Here is a 14,894-nt window from a genome sequence, read left to right as displayed (position 1 = left end):
ACACACACACACACACACACACACACACACACACACATCAACCACAAAGATAAAACCTAGACTAGAATATGCAGCAGTGATGTGGTGTGGCCAGTGGTCACAATACAGGCAGAAGGACATCAGGAAACTAGATAGAACCCAAAGGACTGCCACAAAGATGGTGCCAGAAAGACATAAGGAAATGGAACTACCAACTTTGAAGGATAGACAGGAGAGAGGAGGTCAAATAACAATGTATAAGCTAGTGAACTCCATGGAAAAGATAGACAGACAAGACCTGGTATCACTGATGGAGGATGGAGATAGACGAACAAGATCATGAAATGCAAATGTCTGAAGAACATTACAAAGTTCAGTTTTCCACACAGGACAGTGGACATCTGGAAAGGCTTAAGTGAAGAGATTGTAATGTCAGAGTGTGCACAAATTGAAGGAAAAGATGGATAAAAGTAGATAAGGAGACAAATCACTATGAGCCCCAATACAACCCTGTAAAGTACAACTAAGTAAATACACACACACAGACAGACAGACAAACTGACAGACAGACACACAGACCCATCCCTGAGATATCCATCCTGGGGCACCACCACTCCTGCCTCCCCCTGGATAGGCTCCACCATAAAGGCCGCCACAGTAGGGTCACTAAGCACCTCCTGCCGGGTCACAAGGAAGTTTGTGGTGCTCTCTTGCTCATCACACACACACATACAGAGAGAGAGAGAGAGAGAGAGAGAGAGAGAGAGAGAGAGAGAGAGAGAGAGAGAGAGAGAGAGAGAGAGAGAGAGAGAGAGATAAGTGCAGATGAACACAAAAAAAAAAGCTAGATAGAGACAAACAAACATATACACAGACAAGAGAGAGAGACAGACAAACACACACACACACACACACACACACACACACACACACACAAAAAAACATCATAAAACTCAACCTCCATCCACCACCACCATTACCTCGAGTGCAGCCAAGTCATCATAGGGCACCAGAGAGAAGCCAGGCATGTATGGACCAAAGCCACCATAGGCAGTTGGGTCAGTGGAGCTGGAGACTGCAGAGAGAGTACGCCCCCAAAAGTTATTATTGGCAAACACAATCTTGGCCTGGTTCGCCGGAATGCCCTTCTTCTCGTAGCCCCATTTCCTGGCTATCTTACAAGCTGTCTCTCCCGCTTCTACGCCTGTGAATATTGGGACTGTTAGGCTGGGGTTTGCTAGAAAGAGATTGGATGAAGTGGGGTGAGGTTAGGCTGGGGTGGGCTGGCATGAGCTGAGGTGTGGTGTTGTTTAGAGTTTAGTGTAGTTTAATTTAGTTTGATCAGGTAAGGTATGATAAGGTAAGGTAAGGAGCATAAAGTTAATTGCCTCTTGTCATTCTTATCTACTACTACTACTACTACTACTACTACTACTACTACTACTACACACACACACACACAGAAGAAAGGCACAAATTTTTACATGATGAACAATGCATTAAACTTAAGAAAAATTGAACTTAACCTCCCCAAGCCCCTCCCCCCCCCACACACATATATACATACAGGACAATCTGGATGAAACCATAATTCAAAACAAGGAATATTCAAGACTTTAAGGCTAAACTGGACCACTAAAGATAAGGAGACATGACACCACATAGCTGTAAAACACACACACACACACACACACACACACACACACAATCACTATGAAAGTAAGGAAGAAAAAATAAAATAAATAAATAAATAAACAGCCATACCAGTGTTCATGGGCAGCAGTTTATCGTAGCCAAACAGGGAGGTGACAAATTCCTCATATTCCCCCAGCACATTGTTATAGTAGGCTCGGGAGGTGAGGGAGAGGATGCCTGCCTGCTCCTGAAGGGCCTGCAGGATGCGTGGGTGATTGTGGCCTTGGTTCACCGCAGAATAAGCACTCAGGAAATCATAATACTTGCGGCCCTCCATGTCCCACAGAAACACACCTGCAATGGAGAGCCTTATGCAGGTTTGTCTGTGGTTTTGCTGTGTGGAGGACAAGAACACAATAGGGAGGCTGTGGCAAGCTGTGGCAGGGCTGTGGTAGAGCTGGGGTGCTGTGTGGAGAAGGACAGAGCAGGGATATAGTGGGAAGGCTGTGGGAAGGCTATGGCAGGCTGTGGCAGGACAGGGCTGCTGTGTGGACAGGACAGGACAAGAGAAGGAGATAGTAAGGAAGCTGTGGGAGGCTGTGGCAGGGCTTGGGTGCTGTGTGGAGAAGGACAGAACAGGGAGACTGTAGGGAGGCTGTGGCAGGGCTTGGGTGCTGTGTGGAGGAGGACAGGACAGGGAGACAGCAGGGAAGCGGTGGCAGGGCTTGGGTGCTGTGTGGAGGACAGAAAACCATTATAAAAGTTTTATTCAAGTTTAAAGACATTTTAAAGTTTTTAAGGCATTTCTTTCACATTACTATACTTCTTTAAGTGTTCTGATTCTAAAAGATGCAATTCCCATCAAGGACATTAGTGGGCTCCAGGCGAACAGTCATTTGGGGGCTCCAGTTTCCATCACTCTAATACAAAAGTCATGAAGAGACAATTTTTAGACCTTGTTCACACAGGGCGGTCTGCACCGCGGCGGCTGCCATGCGTTTCACGCTGGCATCGTTCACACTGGGCGTTTTACGCCGCGGCGTAACCCAGGCAGTTGACCCACTATTTTATTTTATTTTTATCTATTTATTTATGGGCTATCATTGAAAACGCTACCGCTAATTTCCAACCGCCTTGTGTGAACAAGGCCTTAGGGGCACCAAACATATTGAAAGGGCATTTTGGGGAGTCCCAAAGAGGCAGGGACTCCACAGGAAACTGCCTGGTTTGCCTTAGTGTACACTCCGCCACTGCACACACACACACATGACCACAACCCCCCTCCTCGCACGCACACACAACACAACCACCCACCTCTCTCTCTCTCACACACACACAAAACCATGAGCTCTGAGCTCGCTCCGTAATGGGGAAGATTGGCTGGGTAACCAGTAGGCGACCGAGGTGAATTCCACAACACAACCACCCTCCTCACACACACCACAGGAACACACACACACACACACACACACACACACACACACACACACACCACACCCACCAACCCTCTGGGCTTGGGCCAGGGGGCGGGGAGGGTATCGGTCGAGACCAGCCGGGACCCCCCCCCATTGATGACGTCACATATATACGTAACGCATATCATTTTGAAAATGACGATTCCCAAAAAGGCAGCTGGACACGAATGTTATAAAAATTCTGAATTGTTACCAATCAAAACTAACCCATAAAATATAAAAATGCTACCGGGACAAGGAGTAATCAAAATATTTCAAAAAACATACTAAATAAAGTGTTATAACTTCGACTAGCTTAAAAAACATTTCAAAGCCCACCAATTTCATTCAGTGTGATTGATAACGTAAAAGAAAAATTTTGACTATCATTTCGATATATCAAAACCTGGCAACACGCCCGATTAGAAAAAATAATATTTAATAAATGACGTGTTTTACAATATTAACACGGCTACAAATTATTCTTAAGGTCCACATCTTCAACATATCAGGAGCCTTGCACACTTTTTCCTTCACAAGCTAGCCTTTGAAGACACAAATACTTCGCTACAACCTCAAATAAAAAATCACTTACTGCGTGGGTAAAAATTTTATCGTATTTTCGCCCTCATATCTAAGTCTTAAACACCCCATAAATCACATTACTTCATTCAACTCAAGCATGGAAGACACGTCAAACACGACGAACTATCATTAGAAACCCTTAAAAGGTACTTATGACTCGAAATATATTAACTGTGATATAAATAAATAATAGTGGAGGTCGATGATCTGGGGAGAGCCGCTGATGACGTCACAGCTTGGGACCTTGTGACGTCACGTCCTGGCCCGGCCCACTTTCCTTCACTGGGGCTCCATTACACACAAATCAGGCAATTCTGGATATATTTTAACAACGGATATGAAAGATTAGGCCTATAGCTCCATTCTATGACCTGTTTGGCCTGCAATGAGTGAGAGATGAGGCAGATAATGGCTGAGAGGGAGGCAGCGGGTCAGGGGATTGGTTTGTTTACGTATTGAAAACTTGGATTATTGAAGTTTTTACAATTATCTGCGGGTGTTAGTTCACTGATATGTTGTCCTGGAGGTTACCAATGTTAGGTGATGACATGACAGCACCGTGGAATGATCAGTTACAACCAATAATGTATTACTTACGTTAGCCAGAGAATGTTTGGCGGCGGACATGTTCGTGTGTCACCAGCAAGTACCCACACTGCTGTCCGCTTTGTGTCCCTAGTTGGTCTCTGATTACTGAGAGGCTACACATACACTGTTCTCTTCGTTATTATCACTATTACCACTGTCTTCGTCTTCACCATTCTCACCGCCAGCGCCTTGTCCTGACTGCTTGCCTGCCATCCACACCCACCCCGTCCCGGGCCGTCCGTCCCTCACTCCCGTCATCCCTCCCACATGACTCTCTCTCTCTCTCTCTCTCGACCAGGGGTTCTCAACCTTGGGTAGTATGTTTCTATGTGGTAGTGTCTATAGGAACTGGTACCTCACAGGGAGAGACTATATGCCAGTGGTTCCCAACCTTTTGGCACTCGCGACCCCGTAACCTACAAGTTTGAAACCCATATGACTCCCTACTTAGAGGCTACTATCAGCAGCTTAATTTTTCTTTAGTTTTATGTGAAGGCGAGGAAAAGAATGACACGCATACGTACACACATTATATCACCCAATGACATTGAACTATTGTTGCACACGATTTGTTTTACACCGACAAAATAGGCATGGTATTGGTACACTGTACGTGATATATAATGAGGAAAATGTGCTTGCTCCTCAACGTTTGGTATGTGACTGTCCGTAGCCGTCACGTGTCCAGTCATTTGTGTGCGTGGGTGCCAACACAGTCACGCCACATTATGGCAGCTGGCGGGGATGAGCGACAGCTCGCCACAGTCGCTATGGGGAGCCATATCCATGCCACGACGTGGCGCCAGAGAGTGGATCGTGCCCCAAACCTTAAGGGTTAAAATTTGACATGTTTAAGCCTTGCTATGTTTAGCTCTGCTTCCGTACTGAGAATAATGTTGTTGTAAGAGGGACGAGTATACTAATTAATTGTGGGGCTGTCCGTCCTCAAACAGTCCGCAGCAGAGAGAGAGAGAGAGAGAGAGAGAGAGAGAGAGAGAGAGAGAGAGAGAGAGAGAGAGAGAGAGAGAGAGAGAGAGAGAGAGAGAAGGGAAGGTCAGATAAGACATTAGAAAGTCGACCCAAGAAGGTGAAAAATAGGAACAAAAAAAAAAAGCTATGGCGCAATTCATATCGTGTTGCCCAGAGAGAGAGAGAGAGAGAGAGAGAGAGAGAGAGAGAGAGAGAGAGAGAGAGAGAGAGAGAGAGAGACTTCACTATTCGGCCTAAATAAGATGAGTGTGTTGTGTGTTGGAGTGGACAGCACACTCGGCTGACATAAGAGAGGGCCTTTCATTCACCCGAGGCGTGGCGAGGCAAATAGACGAGGTTCATATCGTGTACCTGTTTACCTCACTCATCCGCTCGTTGTGTGTGTGTGTGTGTGTGTGTGTGTCAAAAACGAAGGGAAGGAGGAAAGAAAAAACAATGAAGCGTGAAAGACTGAAGGGAGAATGAAGTAATGAAGGAAAGGATAAAATAAGGAGAAATAAAAAAAAAAAAAAAGTGAAAGAAAGATGAAAGGAAGGAAGGAAGGAAGGAATGGACGGAGAGAATAGAAAAGAAAAAGAAACGAAAAAAAAATGAAACACGAAGAAAAAATAAGGAAGGAACGGAATTGTCCAGTTCAGATAGTCAGCCAGTCTAGCATACACTCATACATACAGACAGACAGAAAGCTACTGCGTTCCTAGCTTGCTCAGAACAGGTTTTAGTTCATTAATTCACAACAGAAAAGTCTCTCTCTCTTCACGTGAACACCAAATAACATATTAACAACACTTCAGCACACCTTGACACTTGCTCTCAGGTGTTAAAATATACTAATTAAATTTTATTCTTACCTGCGCACTCGTTAACACCTGCAAATATTAACCAAGGTATTTTTTTATGATTATTTCCTTCCTTACCTGCTTATATCACCAGTAAAACTAAGCTAATTAGCTTTTTATTACACGTACAGTGTTACCTGGTGATTTTTTTTCTTTTATTCATATCACTATTTCTAAAGCCATCCTTACCTGTTGAAATTATCTGGAAAGCCATTTAGTCCCTATTCTCACCTGTAAAACTCCGCTAATCAACTTTTTTATTGCCTATATGTACAAGTGTTACCAGGTGATTAATAATGATTTTTCTCCTTTTATTCATATCACTATTTCTAAAGCCATCCTTACCTGTTTAAATTACCTGGAAAGTCATTTAGTCCCTATTCCCACCTCTCTACGAGTCAAAATGTGCTTATATATTAAACTAATTACTATATAAACTTTTTTGCACTAATTTCGCAAACTATTCGCAACATTTCCTCCAAAACGCAAGTCTGGTCTTACCTTGGCGCACGTGGACAGGTGTGTGTGTGTGGCAGGTATGCTAACAAGGTGACAGGTGTTCTATGCACTATTTCAAGGTATTTTAGGGCAAGCCAACACCTGTGGAGAGCATGCGCAGCACAACTATTCCTCCCCACGTGCTCGGAGCGACTGGGCACGATGTTGCTCAGAGAAATGTCGTCAAATTTCCTCCCGATATTTCCGGAGATGCTTAAAAATTCCGTATGCTCATATTTCTCTATACATTCATTCCTTCTAGTTCAAAATATCATTTAATAGAAAATAATAAAAGAATAAAAAATAATGCATTTAGCAGTAACGAAACTAAATAAACACCTCAACATATTGAAAAGAGCAACGGAAAAATCTGAAGATTCCGGAAAATCTTAGCGACCATTCAAAATATCAGGAGATCTGGCAAGTGGCTAGTGAAATGTAACTCTGCTTTTGGCAACACTTTTAAGACCAGATCATCTATTTTAACCTTAAAAAAACGCTATTATTTCAGCATACCCAACTATCATAAATATCAGATAACTTACTACAACACTTCAACATCACTTAGAGCGTGTAGGGAGAGCGGGAGAGCAGAAAGGAGAGCAGATACAAGATATTTTGTAACCCAGCATACAACCATCTCGTTTAATCTAGACGGCCTTGAATAAGTTTAGGTTTGCGTGTGTGTGTGTGTGAGAGAGAGAGAGTGAGATACACAAGGTCAAATACGTAGAATCAGCCAGCCAATCACAAAACAGAAGCTGGAGACGTCAACCAATGAGAGACCGAGAATTTAGGGTGTGTGTGTGTAAAACCAGTCTGATTTGTTTTTATATGTATGTTGTTCCCTGGGTTCTCAAAAATCTTCTTTCTCTAAATAACTTTCCTTCAGAGGGTGATTTTCTAGCTAATAATTCCGAATGTGTATATATTCTTTATAATCAAGGGTTAAGTAGGTCTTCTTGTTTAAATAACCCTGTGTATGTATTTGTATTGGCTAATAATGTTCAGCTGGCTACACAATGATAACTGTCTAATGATATGTGAATGCCAAGTGAATCAGTGTTTGGTTAAGAATGAATAGAGACAAAGACATATCCATTATTTGAAGGGGACATTCTATCTAGGAACATTAGTGTGTGGTCATAACCAGTGTAATAAAAGACATTGCTTGGTTTTTATCATTCAATTACAATCAAAGAGCGACAAACTTAGCACAGTATTTATATTATGTACACTGCATTTGTAACACACCGGACACACTCACATGTAACACACAGTCACAGAGAGAGAGAGAGAGAGAGAGAGAGAGAGAGAGAGAGAGAGAGAGAGAGAGAGAGAGAGAGAGAGAGAGAGAGAGAGAGAGAGAGAGAGAGAGAGAGAGTTACTTTTGTTATAAATATAGATAGGAAAACTGCTTCGTCAAGTAAGGAGTCACCTGTATAACATTTACTCAGAAACAACGAACGTATGGCGAGTCAACTATTGCCACACACACACACACATTCTCTGTGCAGTGCTGTGTGGATGACCCAAACTCCTCCACAGCCTCTCAACCTTCACAGATACTAGAAAATTCACCTTTATCTATCACACTGAGCCAAGTCAACTGTTAGTTCAGAACATAAAAATTCCCTACCAAATCCAGGTTCACTTTCAAGGGAGAGAATAAAATGGACATCAGAAAAATAACCAATAATAATGTTTCTCAAGTGTTGTGTTCAGTTTAGTAGTTGATTTTTCTCCCAGTGCCCTCATCTTTTCCCTCTCTCCAGTTTTCCTTACCTGCTTCATTTTTCCCTTCAGCTCCCATCTTCCTTCATTTAGCTTTCCTTTCATTTTCCTCCTAGTTTCCCTTAATTTTTCCTTCCCCCTTCAGACACTTTCCTCCTAGCTTTCCTTCATACTTTCCTTCTCCATGTGGACACCTTGCTTCACTTAGCTTTCTTTCACTACCTCCGTCAGACAGCCTCCATCAGTGCTGTATAATGCCTCACATTCCTTGGTTCTCCCTCACATCCTCAGCACATCCGCAGCACCTCACTTCTTCACCTTGGCTTGTACATTGATGATCTTCTTGGTTGGGTCGTGTCTGTAGGTCCTCACGATGGGTCCTGTGCCAGCCTTCTTGAACCTTATTTCGTCATATTTGTGTCTCTCCTCAATCTCTCTTGCTATCTTCATATTCTTCCAAGCTGTAATGGAAGAGCAAGGATCTGAAGCGAATATGTGATGTATTGTAACAGAAATGCAGGAAATAGAGTTAAATGAGAGTAATCTTCACGTTTTTCCAAGCTGTAATGAAGAGGAAGGAAGAATTTGAAAGGAATATGTGCTGTATTGTCCAAGAGATGAAAAAAAATAATTGAAATATGGGAAAATAAAGGCTCTGATTCACATGCAAGATAAAAGACTACTTGAGATGTTGATAAAAACCATTAAGCTCACTGACTGAACTAGCAGACTGACTCACACACAAACACACACCACTGAACTGACTCACACACACTTACAGTCCTTGAACCCCTCTACTGCTCCTTTCTTCTTCTGTGGCAGTGTCTCTGGCTTGTGTTTGATGAGGGGGTCGATCTGGAAGTAATCTCTGATGGCTGGCACTCGCAGGAACCCAACTTGCACCAGAGAGAACATATTTGTGGACACCCAGTAACACAAGATGGCCTGGGGAAGGAACACAAGGGATTTTTGTATTTTAAGGAGAGAAAGACAGTTTTTTTAATCATTTTGTGTGTTGTAATGGATGAATGTCTGACAAACATTTCTTTTTACCTGGAGAAGGAAGACAAGATCATTTTGTTGTAGAAGAAAAGTAAATGTGGTTTTTTTTTACCTTTCTCCACTAGTAATGCAAAAAAGGAGGGGAATTATACATATAAGTGTCCAACAAAGAAAACAACCTCTCTCTCTCTATACTTACAGCAGGGAAGTTCATAGTGAAGGGGAAGATGACAAAGGGAAGTCCTCTCAGCACATACTTCATTGCCTGCATGTTCTGTGAGCTCAGCCGTGCCCCGTCAGTGCCAAGCTGTAGTGGATAGAATAAGCAATGACTGACTGACTGACTAAATGACTGACCAACTTAAAGACTGACTGGCTGACCAACTGACTGACTGACTGACCAACTGACTGACTTACTGACTGACTGACTAACTAACTGACTGACTGACTGACTAAATAACTAACTGGCAAACTGAACCACATTACATCACATTAGCAGAACCACTTTTTAACAGCAATACTTTCATTCACCCTTACCGACATCAATCCTAGAAAAATAAATAGAACAAAATCAAATAAAAATCAAACGCTAGTGTCATATGAGGTCAAAGAGGGTCAGATCACCTCAATAGTGGCCAGCATGGTGCAGGAGGTAATGATGGGCAGGAGGTAGTATGGATCGGCCAGTGTGAGGTCCATGAACCAGGCCAGGCCACCTTCCTTCAGGCTGTCCAGTGGGAGGTTGGCCATGCGACGTAGCCCGATAAACATGGAGATGAAGATTGGTGCCTGTGGGGTAAATGAAATTAGGTTAGGTTAGGTTAGGTTAGGTTAGGTTAGGTTAGTGTAGGGTAGGGTAGAGATAGAAGGCTAGATAAGGGAGATAGGTATGCTTAAATCAGGTAAAAATAAGGGTTAGTAAGGTTAGGTTAAATTAGGGTACAAATTAAAGGTTATTAAGTTATATAAGAGAGATAGGTATGGTTAACTTAGGTTACAATTAAGGGGTGGAAAAAGAGGTGGTTAAAATTAGGTCACATTAGGTTAAGGTATAAATAAATGGTAACAAGTTTAGATAAGGGGGAACAGGGGTGATTACATTAGATTAGGAAGAGAGACAGTGAAAATTTGTGCCTGTGGGGTGAGTTAAGTTAAGTTAGGTTAATTAAGTTCATTTAAGTTAGGTTACGATATAAATAAAGTTTGATAAGGTTGGGCAAAGGAGATAGCAACAATTATATTAGGTTAGTGAGATAGAGATGGTTAAGATAAGCAAATTTAAAGATAAAAGACAGTCATGTTAGATTTATATGGCAGATTGACTGACTGACCAATACATGAACAGCAAATGACTCAGTTAATAAATGACTGAATTGACTGAGAGACTGACATAGACTGACTGACTGACACTAACCTGAGCAAAAGGCACGACAATATTACGCAGCGGACTCAACTGCTTCTCCTTCATAAACGTGACCAGTTCCTGACTGTATCTCGCCGCTGGAAAAGAGAAACACAAAATTAACAAACAAATAAAATAAATAAATAAATAAATAAACACTCCTAGCATAGATTCAACACCTCAAAGCACATAACCATTAGAAAACAAAAATAACACCAATAAATCGATAGATAAGTGAAAAAAAAATAAATAAATAAATAAAAAAAAAAAAAAAAAAAAAAAAAACACACGCCTAGCATAGATTCAACACCTCAAAACACAAGAACCATAAAAAAACTAAATAAAAAAACACCAATAAACCCTCCAAAGACAGTACCATTAATCTGATCTCCAGTGTTTCTAGCCTCACTCATCTTCATCTGTAGGACTTGCAACTGTGGCATATAGTTGTTCATTTTGGCCGCATTTCTCTGCGATATGACCACCAGAGGGAAGATGAGGGTACGCAGGATGACTGTGGCTGTGGGGAGAGGAGGAGGAAGGTTCAATACTTCGGTGATGGCTGTGGGGAGATGAGAGAAGAGAAGACAAGAGGAGGAGTATGATTAAGAAATGAGAAACAAGAGACAGGTAGGAAGAGTGAATATTTAGGTGATGCCTGCGGGGAGATGAGAAAAGAGAAGAGGAGAAGAAAATAAGAGAAAGAGTAAGGTTAAGAAAGATGAGGAGGAAGGCTGAATATTTGGAAGATTGCTAAGGAGAGATGAGAGAAGAAGAGAGAGAAGAGGAGGAAAAAGCTTAAATATTTGAATAATGGTTGTGGGGAAGATGAGAAAAGAGAAAGGTGAAATATTTGAGTGATAGATACATAGTTTATTGACTGCACACACACACACACACACACACACACACACACACACACACACACTCACCAATAGCAATAGTAGCCCACCATGGAAGACTACCACTGACATGTAAGAATTCTAAACAGTTCTGCATGATGCCAATGGGAGTCCAGCCACCAAGACCCAGGCTGGAGAAGGTGGGCTCTCCTAGGGCGGTCAGGGGCACCTCTACTGCTTCAGGGGGCACCGGGGGCAGGGGAATGTACTCCACTGCCTCTGTAAGGGTGACAAGGTGTTAGGGTGCAAGATAGACTGGCAGACTGAGAGCAAGGCAATACAGGTTGAGATGCGGAGATACAGAAATATACTGAGAGAGAGAGAGAGAGAGAGAGAGAGAGAGAGAGAGAGAGAGAGAGAGAGAGAGAGAGAGAGAGAGAGAGAGAGAGAGAGAGAGAGAGAGAGAGATAAAACTCAGAAACAGATACACACATAGAAAGAGTGACAAGTAGACAGAAAAAAATAGTTAGGGAAAAGACAAAAAAAAAAAAAAAAAAAAAAAAGAAAGACTGACATAAAGAAATTAACTAAGACAGACAGAAGGGGAAAACAATGACAATGGAAAAAAAAAACAGACTAACACACACTTAAACAAAGACAAACAAAAATATAAACACAAAAATCACAAAACACACACACACACACACCAGAAGTAGCCTGAATAGACAGAGGAGGTGTAGCTGGAGGAGGAGGCACAGATGTGGAGAGGTCAGCCACACCTGCACCACCAACACTGCTATCCACACCTGCAGCCACAACAGGGGACTCCACAACACCACCAACACTGTCCACACCACCACTGACGTCAGTGTCTGCTGATGAGGCCTTGACTGTGAAAACCTGTCAAGGGTATGCATTAGATTAGGTTAGGTTAGGCCAGGTTCAAGCAAAGTAAGGTTAGATCAGGTTATGTCAAGTCAGGTTAGGTTAGATTAGATTAAGTTAGGTCAGGTTAGGTCTACCTATAAATTAGGTTGGGTTAAACACTGCTTACATATCTTTGGTATCTGTGTGAAGAAGCCATATTTATCTATCTATCTATCACATACTCATATTATCTATCTTTGCATCTCATAATTACACTACCTATCTATCATATACTCACATTACTTATTTGTCAATCTCACACACACACACACACACACACACACACACACACACACACACACATTATCTATCTCACATTCCATCTATCACTAAACACTCACACTTTTGAATACGTCAGTGAAAGAGCTGAGGTGGCGGTGGGCTGGCGTGCCGCAGGGAGACAGAAGGGCGGCGCGGACACTTATGGCATGGGCAGACCGTAGGAGTGGGTGTGGGTGGGGGCGGGGATATGTCTGCCTCACGCCCCCTCCCCCGTGCACCCCCAAGGGACGACTGTGGTAGCTGGCGGAAGCGGCGGCGGTCCAGCATGGTGTATCCTGGGAAATAATGGACCAAATTGTTTGATTAAATTAGGTTAGGAAAAAAAAATACAGAAAAAAAAAAGTTAAGGATAGATTAGGAAAGTGAAACAAGAATAAATACGTCATTATCACACCATGCCACCACATCAACACCATCCCCTACCACAGCAACACCACACTGGACGGAAACAGGCGTCTATGTACCATTGGCTGTTATGTACCACCGGCTTCTATGTACCATCCCTGGCTGCTATGTAACATCCATGGCTGCTATGTACCTTGCATGGCTGCTATGTACCTCAGATAGTATTAACACATAAGTACCTTATCACCACAGAGTGATAATTAAAACAAAAAAATGCAATGAATAAATATAATTTAAAGAGATGTAAAGTGCAATAAGAAACTTTGATAACAGAATTATTATAATTTAAAGAAATGTAAATTGTAATATTAAACTTTACAAAGTTAATATAAACCATTACAAAGTTATACCCAGAACAGTGGAGGACTCTGAACCTACCCTGTTCGGACTAACAACGATGTAGAAGGGTGGCACCATGCGATTAACAGAGTAGCAAAACCAATTCAATTAACATGTACTTCTTAATTAGTATTCTCCATGATGAAGCCAGTAGAATTCCCATCATTGTAAAACTAGTTAAACAAAAAAAAATGCAGATACCAAGGAAGCATGCTGTCAAAAAGCAAATTGACCTTAATGACCTCTGGATCAAATATGAGAACAATGTAGCATGCTGAATTCTATTGCTTGACAACTTTTAATTATTGTATGCGATTTTAATATGTTTATTGCTTGACAACATTTAATTATTGCATGCAATTTTAATATGTTTATGGTTGTGTTTGGATGAAATATGAGAACAAACATTGTATTAACAATGTGCAGCTTGCTAAATTCTATTGCTTGACAACTTTTAATTATTGTATGCAATTCTCATGTTTATGGTTTTGTGTTTATGGTTGTGTTGTTTGGATGAAATATGAGAACAAACATTGTATTAACAATGTGCAGCTTGTTGAATTTTATTGCTTCACAACTTTTAATAAATGTATACAATTTCAATATGTTTATGGTTTTGTGTTTTATCTCCTTGTGTGTTTTTATTTCCTAACTTGGTATCTGGTACATAACAGCCTTGTTTGGTGCATACAAGCCAAAGTAGTGGTACATAAGAGCCAGTACAGAGCAGCCCAACAATGGTACATATACGCCAAACAAGTGGTACATAGGAGCCGGTACATAGCAGCTAGCATTCCACTGGACACCTCTACGTACCGCACACAAGAGAGAGGCAGTGATTAGGTAACACTATAACATCACACCACCGACACCACGTGAACACCACAACAACACCACTATCTCATCACCACACACTTACCTTCACCACCAAAAGCAGTGTAGTGTAAGGGTGCCGCAGTTCCCGAGTGAAGACAACCCCGCGTGAGGCTACCCTGCTTATGGGCACCACCATGTTTGTTTACACTTACACCGGCGAGGCTGCCAGCAACTCTCTCATTCCCAGAGCACCTATTTTGTCGACATTAATTTGTTTTTCTTCTCTTAAGTTAAATAGATCAATTATATCTTATTTTTTTGTTTTTTATTTATGTGAAGTCAAATTATTAAGTAACTATTTAATTTTGTGTACTTTGCTTTTTTTCCCTTAATAAATTGAATATTTTTATTTTTATTTGGTCTTTTTATTTATATGGAATTAAGACATTGAATGAGCCGAAATGGAACAGGAGAATCTGAGGAAAATAATAAACCAGAGGAAAGCAGAACTAGAATAATATATGAGAACCAGAGAAAAACAGGAAAACCAGAGATAAATAGGAAAAACTAAAGAAAA

At 41.6% G+C, this 14,894-nt stretch overlaps 2 protein-coding genes across 2 annotated transcripts in view; both read right to left on the bottom strand.

The window, feature by feature from the left end:
- Nucleotides 1-4,820, bottom strand: part of LOC123510723 (ornithine aminotransferase, mitochondrial-like) — a 9,121-nt gene extending 4,301 nt beyond the window's left edge. The window contains exons 1-4 of the mRNA XM_045266060.1: nucleotides 4,251-4,820; nucleotides 1,744-1,968; nucleotides 960-1,183; nucleotides 563-656 (exon numbers count right to left, since the gene is read on the bottom strand). Coding sequence (XP_045121995.1) covers nucleotides 563-656; nucleotides 960-1,183; nucleotides 1,744-1,951 — 526 coding nt within the window. The 5' untranslated portion in view covers nucleotides 1,952-1,968; nucleotides 4,251-4,820. The remainder of the gene's footprint in view (nucleotides 1-562; nucleotides 657-959; nucleotides 1,184-1,743; nucleotides 1,969-4,250) is intronic.
- A 2,919-nt stretch (nucleotides 4,821-7,739) lies between these two features.
- LOC123510714 (mitochondrial inner membrane protein OXA1L-like) lies at nucleotides 7,740-14,578 on the bottom strand. The gene is made up of 10 exons (XM_045266050.1): nucleotides 14,421-14,578; nucleotides 12,817-13,032; nucleotides 12,256-12,448; nucleotides 11,639-11,827; nucleotides 11,083-11,226; nucleotides 10,719-10,804; nucleotides 9,929-10,093; nucleotides 9,504-9,611; nucleotides 9,082-9,247; nucleotides 7,740-8,763 (listed from the first exon to the last, which is right to left on the bottom strand). Exons 1-10 carry the CDS (start codon nucleotides 14,511-14,513, stop codon nucleotides 8,609-8,611), a joined length of 1,515 nt encoding a protein of 504 aa, XP_045121985.1. The 5' UTR covers nucleotides 14,514-14,578; the 3' UTR covers nucleotides 7,740-8,608.
- Between the last annotated feature and the right edge of the window lie 316 nt (nucleotides 14,579-14,894).

Source organism: Portunus trituberculatus, chromosome 4, assembly GCF_017591435.1.
Source record: "Portunus trituberculatus isolate SZX2019 chromosome 4, ASM1759143v1, whole genome shotgun sequence".
NCBI classification, from domain to species: domain Eukaryota; kingdom Metazoa; phylum Arthropoda; class Malacostraca; order Decapoda; family Portunidae; genus Portunus; species Portunus trituberculatus.
This window is presented reverse-complemented; position numbering and strand designations above follow the sequence as displayed.

Coding starts and splice junctions, on each gene's coding strand:
- LOC123510714 (XM_045266050.1), bottom strand. CDS start 14,513: ATGGTGGTGCCCATAAGCAGGGTAGCCTCACGCGGGGTTGTCTTCACT. Junction 12,449..12,816: donor TCACTGACGTATTCAAAAGT/GTGAGTGTTTAG, acceptor TACCCTTGACAG/GTTTTCACAGTCAAGGCCTC. Junction 9,248..9,503: donor TCACTATGAACTTCCCTGCT/GTAAGTATAGAG, acceptor TTCCTTCCCCAG/GCCATCTTGTGTTACTGGGT.